At 35.6% G+C, this 12,683-nt stretch overlaps 1 protein-coding gene across 3 annotated transcripts in view; it reads left to right on the top strand.

Annotated features, from left to right (window-relative positions):
• Nucleotides 1-12,683, top strand: part of ABCC9 (ATP binding cassette subfamily C member 9) — a 148,540-nt gene that overhangs the window by 4,158 nt on the left and 131,699 nt on the right. For all 3 annotated transcript variants that reach the window (XM_065940510.1, XM_065940526.1, XM_065940518.1), the window contains exons 3-5: nucleotides 914-1,075; nucleotides 4,063-4,204; nucleotides 8,793-8,914. In XM_065940510.1, coding sequence (XP_065796582.1) covers nucleotides 934-1,075; nucleotides 4,063-4,204; nucleotides 8,793-8,914 — 406 coding nt within the window. In that variant the 5' untranslated portion in view covers nucleotides 914-933. The remainder of the gene's footprint in view (nucleotides 1-913; nucleotides 1,076-4,062; nucleotides 4,205-8,792; nucleotides 8,915-12,683) is intronic.

Below are 12,683 nucleotides of genomic sequence, written 5' to 3' on the forward strand. Positions count from 1 at the left end.
TTTGTTTCCAAACTTGAGTAGTGTGTGTTTCATGTAAAAATATTGTCTGATTCTGGGGGCTGTGTTGTTTCATTATCTTGTCATTTGAATTATATTTAATTGGTCTTAAACACTTGATATTACTGTTGTTCAGAGAAAGGCTGTATGCTGGTGGCCTCCACATTGCTCCCTTGGTATTACTATTTCCTGCAGTGAATGAAATGTTACAGTAAATTGTGTTCAGCTGAAGTTGTTTGTGAAAGCATTTTCAATGAATGACTGTGGGAAAGGATTTGATATTATAGCGTTTTGACTTTTCAGTCAGTTTCATCTTCCCCCTCTTTTTTCTGGATAAACAACCATTTTTGGTTCTTGATAATTTATTTAGACAAACACTCCTTGGAGGTAGCACTGTTGGTAGATATCAATTACAATGTATTTTCCAAATTAAAATGGAATATTTTAATCAGGAAAAAAACTATTGACAAGTGGACCTTATGGGATGTATAAGGCCTTTCTTAGTAACTCTCAAACTTTGACCATAAAAGTTTCCTATTTCTTCAGTTACAAAGATAAAGGGGGTTGTTTTTATGAAATAATACTTCTTTAAGGCTATATCCCTCATAGCTCAGTTGGTAAAGAATCTGCCTGCAATGCAGGAGTCTGCCTGCAATGCAGTAGACCTGGGTTCGATTCCTGAGTCCAAAAGATCCCCTGGAGAAGGAAATGGCAACCCATTCCAGTATTCTTGCCTGGAAAATCCCATAGACAGAGGAGCCTGGTGGGCCACAGTCCATGAGATCACAAGAGTTGGACACGACTTAGCGACTAAACTAAACTTAGCGACTTTAGCGACTTAGCCACCACCAAGGCTATAATTTAATGAGGGAGAATTTTGTAGTAAGAGGCTTTTCTTCCTTTCTCTCCCTTTTAGAGTGAACTATATAAGAAGAAATGAGCCTTTCATTCTGCGGTAACAACATTTCTTCCTATAATATCTATGATGGTGTGTTACAAAATCCCTGCTTTGTGGATGCCCTCAACCTGGTTCCTCATGTCTTCCTGCTGTTTATCACTTTCCCAATATTGTTCATTGGTAAGTAACCTACTGTCCTACAGCTCATCACCTAGTGGTTACAAGAAGAGTCTTTTTAATGGCTTGAGATTAGGTATAACGTTGCTGTAGCTTCTCCAGTGTGAGAACTAGCATGTAAGTTTGTAGGAAAAGAATGAGCAAGTATTATATTTTCTGTTTTCCAATTACTTTTGTTTTTGGCTCTTGATATTCTATAGGTAAGCTTCCCAGTTTGCTCCTGCCTGTCAATGTAGGAGACTTGGGTTCATTCCCTGGGTGGGGAAGATCTCCTGGAGAGGAAATGGCAACCCACTCCAGTATTCTTGTCTGGGAAATGCCATGGACAGAGGAGCCTGGTGGGCTACAGTCCATGGAGTTGCAACGAGTCGGACATGGCTTAGCGACTAAAGAAGAACAAAATTCTATAGACAAATAACAAAATTATTATTTTTTATTCTATTTATTTTTTTTAACCATGAGGCATGTGGGATCTTAGTTCACTGACTGAGGATCTAACTCAGGGTCCCTGCACTGGAAGCCCAGAATTTTAGCCACTGGACAGCCAGGGAAGTCCCCACAAGCCTTCTTAGAAATGGACTTTCAGTAGCAGCAGTTTCTAAAAAGAGGGGAAAAAATTATTTGAGATAGATCAAAAATATTTGTTGACTGCTTTCTTTGTGCTGGGTGAAGAGAATGGAAAATGGGTAAAACACAGTACCTGCCTGGAATAGTCGCAGGAGTTTTCCAGTGAGACAGTAGGTCAAAAAGTCAAAAGAAATGCCTGTATCACCTTGTAAACACGTTTACGGATACAGGAACAAATTATCCTGAGCTTTAACCCACTGGAGCAACTAATTCTCAAGGCTGGTGGGGACTATGCATAGAGAGACATGTTTGGGGACTTGAAAGATACAGAGAGTGCATGTAAAAGTAGGGTGTGTTTCAGGTAAAAGGAGTACATGAGCAAACTATTTAGCAAGAAGTTAACAATATAGTTTGCCTATTTTAAAGTTTGAATGTTTATACATACAAAATCCAGTTATTTAGAGCGATTATGTATAATTTGTGTAACTTTTCCAAAACAACCAAAATAGACCTTAGAGCATTTTAAAATTATAAAATATTTTTTCATATATAAAAATACATTTAAAAAATGCACAGACTACTATAACAAACATCTATTGACATTACCAAAGTCACTTTAAGGAAGCTCATGGAATAAATACCATTTCTTGACCCACTTACTTTTCCCACATCCTCTCTTCCTATCCTTTTTCATAATGGAGAAGTGATCAGACTGATTAAGAAATCCAGCATAATTTAAGGATCTGCTTTAAAGAAAGGTTTAAAAATAATTTGTAAGCTTCTTTTTCTTCATTGAACAAATCTTAATATGGAGATTACTATGAGCCTGGCATTCTAACAGTGACCAAAGGGTTTCAGTTATATGACATACATTATGTAGAGGCTAACATAACTCTTGGTATGTAATTATTCACTGCAAACAAATGCATAGACATAAAATATATTGCGACCAGAGTGGCCATACACTTGTTGTTGAATGTGTGGTGACAAATTTGTAACACATTAAGAATGTCCTCTGGACACAATTTTTGAGGCCCTAGCCTACTGTGTTCCCTCTTTGCCTGGCAAAGAAATAAAGCCACTCTTTTCTTCTCCATTAGAAAAAAAGAATGCCCTTAGGCCCAAAGTAGAGCATTCTTTTTTATTGTATTTCTGTGGTTAATAATTCTGTTTTGACATCCAGCTAAGAGCAATTGTTATGGTAGTGTTGTTCGCATCTCTAGCATGGAACACAGAAGCTTGCAAAAGGGTATTTGAATCAATGGAATTGAAACTAACATTGTCAAAGAGAAATGGCTAAAAATGGAGACTATTTATAATGTTGGCTATTTGGGTTAGTGAGAAATCACAAAAAAAATCTCAAAGAAGTATCAGGTATAAGGAAAATTACAGTGATGCAAGGAAGGCCAGAGCCTGCCTGCAAGAGTTTAATAGCATAAATTACAGTAGAATATGTTAAATGTAACTAATTTTCAAATAATGAAGTTCTTTTCAGAATAATTTAGAGGTGAATCAGTCTTCTTTTCAAAGAATGCCTCAGGGTCCATTTTGTCCAGAAACAGATATTTCTTCTTTCAGTACTTTTAGCACTCATACCCCTCCCAACCCTGTTCATTCTTGAAGTTTATGGGACTTCTCTATATTTGAAAAATTGAAGGAAAAAAAAAACAAAAAACAATGGTGACAAGAGACACAAGTAGGGTCTTGTCTTAGCACGTCATGTATGAGTTGGCATTACGCTGTTTTTGAGGAGAAACCAACAAAATTTTCTAACATATAACCTGGTAACAATTTTTTTCTTCAGTGAAGAGCTAAGGGTGAACCTGTAATGTTCTTGAGTCTCCTTAAAGTCTCATCAATGGACAAAGCTTTAGCTTTCTTTCAGAAAATATCAGCAGCATTGTTGAATGGTGCCAGCTGAGTCGTAGGTTATCATTTTTGTTCCATGACATGCATGTGGGTAAGAGTTCACACAGCCAGTGGTCCCTGTATCTTGTCACCAAGTGTGGCCATTTTATTTTTTTGGCTAGGCATCCCACAGATCCCATCTTTTAAAAGATTTGAGACTTTTAATTGCTTTTATTAACATCATCACTAATCTATTTTTCTTTTGAATGAATGAGATCTGTCAGTAAGAATTGTGATAAGCATGAAATAACCAGGTTGTCACCCAGAGTTTGTTATTCCTGAGCTAGACAACAAAGTTGATGTATCAACTTAGGCAAGCTTGGAAAAATCCTTTGAAATTATTCTTTTTTTTTTTTTTTCTAGCATGACAAAAATAGAGAAGGATTTCTGTTGCTACTCTAGAAAGAAATAAGGCTTCAGGACCCCCCTCTCCCCCACCCGCAAAGCATATCACAATGTAAATTATTTCCGTGATTATAATTGATTATTTCTTTACCTTTTCCTCTTTTTCTCAGGGTGGGGGAGTCAAAGCTCGAAGGTACAAATTCATCACAACACATGGCTTCATTTTCCTGGACACAACCTGAGATGGATCCTTACATTTGCCCTCCTGTTTGTGCATGTTTGTGAAATAGCGGAAGGCATTGTTTCAGATTCGTAAGTGACTCCATTTAGTTAATGGGATTACTCTATCCTAGGGGACATGTTGATATGGATAGTAGCTAAGAGCGTAGCAGCCTTAACTTTTTGGTTATAATGTATTAGGCACCACAGCAGTCACCCATTTTATGCAGTAAACATGCATATTGTCCTGTGTGTTCAGTACTGTATCCTTTCTCTGCTAACACAAGTTCAGATCCCTGGGGTCTGTGATCACTGCTATGCTTTCTGTTTCTTTATCTACATAGCGCTGGCAGAAAGTTTTCTCCATTTAAACACTTCAATATTTATCTTATTTTTCAAAACAAATACAAATGGTAAGAACGATTGTCTGTATTAACATAGAGCTCTAACTGGCATATTTTTTGCTCAGTCGCTAAGTCATGTCCTACTCCTTGCGACCCCATGGTCTGCAGCATGCCAGGCTCCCCTGTCCTTCATTATCTCTCAGAATTTGCTCAGATTCACATCCAGTGAGTTGGTGATGCTGTCTAACCTACTCATCCTGTCGCCCCTTTCTCCTCCTGCCCTCAATCTTTAAGAGCATCAGGGTCCTTTCCAATGAGTTGGCTCTTTGCATCAGGTGGCCAAAGTATTGGAGTTTCAGCTGCAGCATCAGTCCTTCCAATGAATGTTCAAGGTTGATTTTCTTTAGGATTGACTGTTTTGATCTTGCCATCCAAGTCTAATATATTTATGTATAAATATATAACTAGTTCTCAGATATTTCTATTTATTTTGTAAAACTGCAGAGATAGATGAGGCAGGCATTAAAAGAGTCTGAGATTCAATGAGGATATGACTACAAATTGAGGCAGAGTACATAGTTATTTCAAAATCATGATTTGTGATAAAACCTCTATTTTTAAAGGAATTTTGTCTTTCTTATGAAAGAAGTTTATATTAAGCAGTTAGAATGTAATGAATTCTATTTATAAAGCTGAACATAATGCATGATAATATTTTTATTACATAATAGAAAATAAACTCAAGTAATAGGAAAACTTTGATTATTATGCTGAATGGTGTATCTTTCATTGAAGAATTGATAGAAAAAGATCTTTGAAGTCTACGAAATGAAAGCTTCAAAAGTCATTTTCTTCTTATCTAATAAGAACCTCCCCTGACATCTGTTTATGTTTTTCTGTTGTAATTAACAAGGAGTGAAACTTGGAGACTTTTGTCATGGAGCCATCTATTTTGTAATGTTTTATGACAGTTCTTTGCATACATGTGCACATCTTAGTTTCTGATTAAAAGGAAAATTAAAGACCCTAAGTCTCCTCTCCAAGCATTTAGAAGCTTATCAGCCATTGTTTTATTGAGAATTGCTTACAACTCTTTGGCATATTAATATTATGTTGTATTAACATAGCCAATTGTAGTCTTCATTTTTTAATTCCATTACCATATGGGCTGACTCTCCGTGTTGTTATGTGTTTGTATAAAGTGGAAGATAGTAGAAGTCTCATGAGTCCTGTGCTCCTCCTTTCCAGCCTCATGTTTGATGTGTAGGTTCAGAGACTTTGGGACAGAGGCTGAGGACATGTACTTATGGGGGAGACCTGTTTCACAGCGGTAGTGATGCAAGAGACCCATGCTTAAAGCAAGCAGAAGTACCCTCTTGATCTTGTGTACCCTCTCCTGTTCTTTAGCTACAGACTCTTATCCTCGCCCTTTTCATACAGAACTCCTAAAAAGACGTCTTTCAGAGACTTCTCTGATGGTCCAGTGGTTAAGACTTTGCATTCCAATGCCAGGAGCATGGGTTTGATCCCTGGTCAGGGAACTAAGATCCCTGCAAGCTAGGGTCTTGTTAAGGCAAGACCGGGGGGAAAAAAGACATCTTCTAGTATTTCTGAATAACTGGAAGATTTAGTTTGGTTTCTCTCTTATCTTGTCCTAGTCTGGAAGCTGCTTCTACAAGAATGCCAAAGAATATTAATGACACTTTCGTGGGTACTTTTTCCTCTTTAACACACTTATTATATTAAGACCCTGCTGATTATGCCTTCCTTCTTTCTGTCTTTCTTTTTTTTAAAACAAAACTTTATGAACTATTTTTTTACTTAAAATAGCACAGATGTTTACTGTAGTTTCCCTGTAAGTGAAATAATGCAAAGACTTTCCTAATTGAATATTGGATTTTTTTTTATTAATAGTAATACAAATATTAAAGCTATTGATTTTTCTTTTGAAACATCCTGTTTTACACGGTTTTCATAAGAAGTGTTCTCTTTTTACTTCTGCCTAAATAATTTGTCATTCTGGTGGAGAAACACTCCTAGGCCTAGGAATCATTTTTAGTTTGCTCTTCAGTATAATTTGGTTAGTTTATTACTAAAGCATGTCATTCATTAAATGAATGCCTTTGGGAATTTATTAGCATTTTCAAGATAGTCAAATATTTGGTTAATTAATATAATTAACAAGCATTAAGAACTAATATATATTCTTTTTAGAAGACAAACTTTTATTTAATTTACCGATTCGATTACTGAAGTCCTTGTGTTGATTATTTTTTACTATTTAATTCTTCAAATTATAAAAGTGTGCATTAAAATCACTATTATTGTGTTTTCATTTAGGTTTTTATTTTCCATCATTTTCTCTTTTTTGAAATTGTTTGTTTTCTGTGATATATAGGTTTTGGTTTTCTCTTGAACTTTCCTGACTAAAGATTTTCTACCATAATGGGATGTATATGCTTCAATACTATATATCTACCATTTGATTATATATATCAGAATACTAAAGTCTGCAAATTATTCTCTAAAAATAGTGGTGTAGTGTAGTATTAGTCATTCAGTCGTGTCCAACTCTTTGTGACCCCGTGGACTGTGGCCTGCCAGACTCCTCTGTCCATGGGATTCTCCAGGCAAGAACACTGGTCTGGATTGCCATTGCCTTCTCCAAAAAATAGTAGAGGTTAAAGGAAAGAATAGGGTTTGGGGCACCACTCAAACCCTATACCTCTTTATAAGGAGAGCAGTAACACTATGAAAGGAATCAATAAAAGCACTAGTATGGTTAAAAATCACTAAAAACGAAATGCTATAAATATAAACCTGACTGTAGCTTCTGCTGTCTTTATTAATCCTTCATTACTGCCTTCCTTACTGCTGTTTTTCTTTTTCTAACATTTTGAATTGACTACTTAATTTATTTATTATAATAATTTCTTATTGAATTTGTTTAAGATTACAAACTTTCTCCTGGGTATGGTTTTAAACCGCATTATATAGGCCATCACAGATAATATGCTTATTTAAAAATTTTCTAAATATTAATTATTTTTTAATTCTTTCTTTTCTTTAATAATTAGAGAGTATTAGAAGCATTTTAAAGTTTTTACTGATGATGTAGTCTGGTGGGCTACAGTCCCTGTGGGTGCAAAAGAGTCTGACACAACTGGGCGACTAAACAGCAGCAACCAGAACTCTTGAACATATCTAGACTCTCTGCTTGAAACAGTCTTCCTCTCCTTCCTCTGAGTAGCAGTTCCTCATTTTTAAGGTCTCAGTTTAGAAGTCACTAGTTCTACATGAATTCCCAGTCCCTTCACCTATGTTATAATTTCCTGTTTCCAGTTGTTCTTCTCAGCGGACTCTAGACTTTGTGATCACAGACACTGTTTCTTATCTTGTTCATTGTCGTATCCCACAAGCTAATGCAGTGTCTGGACCAACAAACATATACATGTGTTGAATGAATTAATGAACGTGGAGAAATCATTGAAGACCATGAATGAGTGAGTGAGTGAGTGAAAGTTGGTCAGTTGTGTCCAACTCCTTGTGACCCCATGGACTAATAGAGTCCATGGAATTCTCTAGGCCAGAATACTGGAGTGGGTAGCCTTTCCCTTCTCCAGGGGATCTTCCCAACCCAGAGATCGAACCCAGGTCTCCAACCCAGGTCTCCCACATTGCAGGAGGATTCTTTACCAGCTGAGCCACAAAGGAAGCCCATTGAAGACCATAACATTTGGGAAAACTATCAAAAGAATAAATGTATTTTCACATACAATAGCGTTCATATTCAGTTTATTGTTTTTACTTGCTTTAGGTTAAATTATTTCAGCAGTTCTGCCTTTCAATATAGGAATAGTTATCTATTTGCTTTTGTTGTAAGCATTGTAATGTCTTGTTTAGCTGTATTCATCCAATCTTCCACGTTAGGATAAACCCTTTGAGCAGAATTATATTTCCTTGGGTTTCCCTGGTGGCCCATTGGTAAAAAATCTACCTGCCAATGCAGGAGGCGTGGGTTCGATCCCTAAGTCAGGTAGATCCCTTGGAGAAGGAAATGGCAAACCATTCCAGTATTTTTGCCTGGGAAATCCCATGGACAGAGGAGCCTGGCGGGCTATAGTCCACGGGGCCACAAAGAGTTGGACACGACTTAGTGATTGAGCACTCAATGTAGTCTTCCTTATCTGTTCTCTTAGCATTCTGTATATAAAATACCTCATTCTGCATTTTAAATATTGGTAAGGGAGCATTTTAATGAAAAAAATTGGAAGCAAAAATGAGAAACTGTCTGGAACCTTCAACCATAGTCACTGACATTGTACCACTCTCTGTAGACGGCGGGAGTCGAGGCATCTCCATCTTTTCATGCCTGCGGTGATGGGATTTGTTGCTACCACCACATCCATAGTATATTATCATAATATTGAAACATCAAATTTTCCTAAGTTACTTTTAGGTGAGTATGATCAAGTACTGTTTTTTGTTTGTTTTTTTTTTTTCCCAAAGAACTATTTGATTTTCTTTTTCCTCAGAGTAAATTCTCTCAGCACTGGTTGGACTGGAAGGCATGGGAGAACCAAAATAATTAATTCTCTTTAGTCTCCCATTCAATGTGGAGATGAAGGCAGTTGTTTATTGCTCTAGGCTATGAAACATCTAATGAGGACATCTAATGAGCAAGTCATCTCAGCTATTTCTGTGTATTTCTGCCTCTGGCTTGGGAGTCTTGAGGCATCTCCAAAGACCCAGGTCTTTGATGATGGATACTGTGGGCATGTCACACTCTTCCTGGGATTTCTGTCCAGACAGATATAGGGGCACAGGGGGAGGCCCTTTGCAGCAGAGTGTGCTCCACTGTATGCTGACAATTATGCTGTCCTGAGCAACCGCTGCCCCCAGAGCACAGCCCCTCACCTCGGCATCCTGCTTAGCGTTATTTTTTCTAAACTTCTCTTGCCTCCTTGTCCTGTGGAAATCAGAGACTGTCTATTAAGTTTTCCCTATTTTATATTCTGTTTTATGCTGAAATGATTGACCTCATCCCCAATAGTTATAATACTCTGATCCTTCCTTGCATTCCTTGGTGGACACTTTCATACAGAAAGCTGAGATGAAGATTATAGAACATGGATTATGCATGGGCTGCAGGGGCCTCCATGTCCTCTAAAATGGTAGGCAGGATTGTATGTGTTTGCGTGAATGTTTAGTTTTCTAAGGTTTATGGATTTGGTTTGATTGCTATTTGATGAAAATGACATCAACTACTGATATTGCAATTAGGAAAAGGAATAATTAAACCATGCAAGTATTATTTTATTTGCATATCCAGCAGGCATTAAAATTTGAAGTGAATAAGTGATAAGTGCTGTTTATTTAATTCTGTGTTGCATCACGTTATATGATTTGGTAAAGGTAATAAACAAAGACAAGTTGTTAGAATTAAAAATTAATTAAAAAGTCTTGTCCAAATTATAATTATCTTAATAGAAAGCTGTTTGGCTCAACATGGTAGGCAGATATTGTCAGAGAAATCTTTTGATATAGATGCCCAGAAAAGGCAATGGCAAAAATAAATGTAACATTGGGAATTCGATACTCTAGACAACGTTTCTGAAAAACTGATGAGTATATAAGAGTTATAAGATGTGATTGGAAAGGAAATGTGCATTTTAATAATATTTTGAGAATTTAGAGTCAAAATCCTGCTCTTTATGTAGATACAAGGCAGAGGGCACAATCTGCTCATGTTTCTGGAAGGACTTATAGAATTATAAGAATTATAAGGACTTATAGCTTATCTAACTTTTTATTTACTTTAGGAGAGGAATATTTGGATCTAGAAGAGTCACACATTTTTAGAACACAAAACTAATAATTTTGTCCCAACATTACATTATAAACACCACCAAACATACAGAAAATGGAAAGAATTATATGAATACTCATTTTCTTACCACCTAAATTCTTCTATTATTTTATTCTATTTATTTTATCAAATATCTACTTTCCTCTATTCATCCATCAATTTATCCTAATTTTTTTATGCATTTTAAAGTATGTTCCAGGAATTGATATTCATCACTTCCTGATTATTTCAGCATGCACATTATTTGCTAAAGTTAAATATTTGCAGTTCTTTTTGGAGATAAAATTTCCATACCAAAGTACAGAAATCTTAGTTTACTAAATGCACACACCTGTATAACTCTGTAATGATCTAAAGTGTTGCTATCATCCTTGAAAATTTTCTTGTGGCTCTTACTAATCAGTCCTTTTTTCATCTCTGTAGAGGATCATCTAATCTGATTTTTTCTCACTGTAGATTATATTTGCCTGTTGTAGAACTTCATGTAGATTGAATCATACAATTACATACAATTACATACAAGTGTAAACTCTTCTCTCTAAGACTACTTTCTGTCAGCAGCATTTTTGGAGTCTCATCCATAACGTAGTTTTAGTTGTATTTTGTTCTTGTGATTCTTGGGTCATTTTCCATTATATACCACAAATATTCCATAAATATACTACAGTTTTTCCATTCTCTTGTTAATAGACTCCTGGACTGTCTCCAGATTTTGACTATCATGAAAAAAAACAAGCTGCTATAAACATTCATGTGCAAGGGTTTTTGTGTGTATGTGTGTTTGTGTGTGTGTGAATCTGTGTTTTATTTCTCTTGGGTACATACCTAGGAGTGGAATTGCCGGGTCAGAGGGTAAGTACATAAATGTTTATATTTTGAGAAACTATCAGAGCATTTCTCAGTGGTTTATTTTACACACATTAACAGCATATGGGAATTCCAGTGGTTTCACATCCATTTGAAGATCTTGATTTTCTAATTTACCATTCTGGTGTTTACTGCATTGTGGTTTTAATTTGCATTTCCCTGGTGACTAATGATCTTGAGCACTTTTGATGAGTTTATTGGCCATTTGTTATCTTTGTGAGGTGCCTGTTCATATTTCCTGCCCACTTTTTATGGGATTGCATTTTTATTATTGAGTTGTAGCAGTATTTTGTATATACTAGACACTAGTATGTCATTAGACACATGTTTTAAGAATATTTCCTTCCCAGTCTGTGGCTTGCAAGCTCATTTACTTAATAGGGTCTTTTGATGAGCAGAAGATTTAATTTTAATGTGGTATAATTTATTATATTTTCATGTAAAATTACTGCTCTGTCTCTTAAGAAATCTTTGCTGTCCCTCAAAATATATTTCCCACATATACTCTTATTTTATTTATTTTTAGAACCTTTATAGTTTCAGTTTTTGTTTTAGGACTGTGATCCATCTGAAGTTATTTGTGTGGCTGGTATATACGGTTGGTGTCAAGTTACTTTTTTTCCCAAATGTATGTCTATGTGTTTGAGCACCATTTGCAGAATAGACTTTCCATTTCTCATTGGATTGCTATGGGACCTTTGAAAAAGATTAAAGCAAGTGACTGTTTAAATATAATCTATTCCTTGCCTCTATATTTTCCATTCCTTTAATCTATTCATGGACTTTTATGTCATCACTATTCTGTCTTGATTACTATAACTTTGGAGGTCTTGAAGTCATGTGTTTGATTATATAGCTTGTTTTCTTTGTTTTTCTTCCAAGACTACTTTGGAGAGTTTAGTTCTTTTTCATTACCATGTGCAGGTTAGAATCAGGTTATCAGTTTCTACTGAAAAAAAAAATTCCTGGTGGGGTTTTGATAGGGATTGCCCTGAATGAACAGAACAATTTGGGGGAAGAAATGACATCTTAAAAATGTTGAGTCTTGCAGTCCATTATCTAATTTTATAGATCTTTCATTTCTTGTAGCAATATTTTTTAGATTTTAACGTAAAGGTTTTTTATGTTTTACTAAAAATTATTGCTAGCTTTTTTGTTTACCATTGCTATTATAAATGGAATTGTATTAAAATTTTTATTTTCCAATTGTTCTACCATTGTATAAATGCAATTGGTTTTGTATATTGACCTTGCATCTTGCTACCTTGGAAATTCAATTAAAAAATAATTAAAATTACTTTAACTTATTTCTCTGTAAGTTTTTTGGGATTTTTCTATATAAACAAACATACCATCTGAAAATAGAGGCAGTTATATTTGTGCTTTTCAAACTTTATGCTTTCTTTTTTATTTTTCTTGCTGTATTGCACTAGGAAGAATCTCTAGTAAAATGCAGAATAAACGTGGTGAGAGGAAGTCCTTATCTAGCTCC

The sequence above is a fragment of the Muntiacus reevesi genome, chromosome 1 (assembly GCF_963930625.1).
Source record: "Muntiacus reevesi chromosome 1, mMunRee1.1, whole genome shotgun sequence".
Lineage (NCBI taxonomy): Eukaryota > Metazoa > Chordata > Mammalia > Artiodactyla > Cervidae > Muntiacus > Muntiacus reevesi.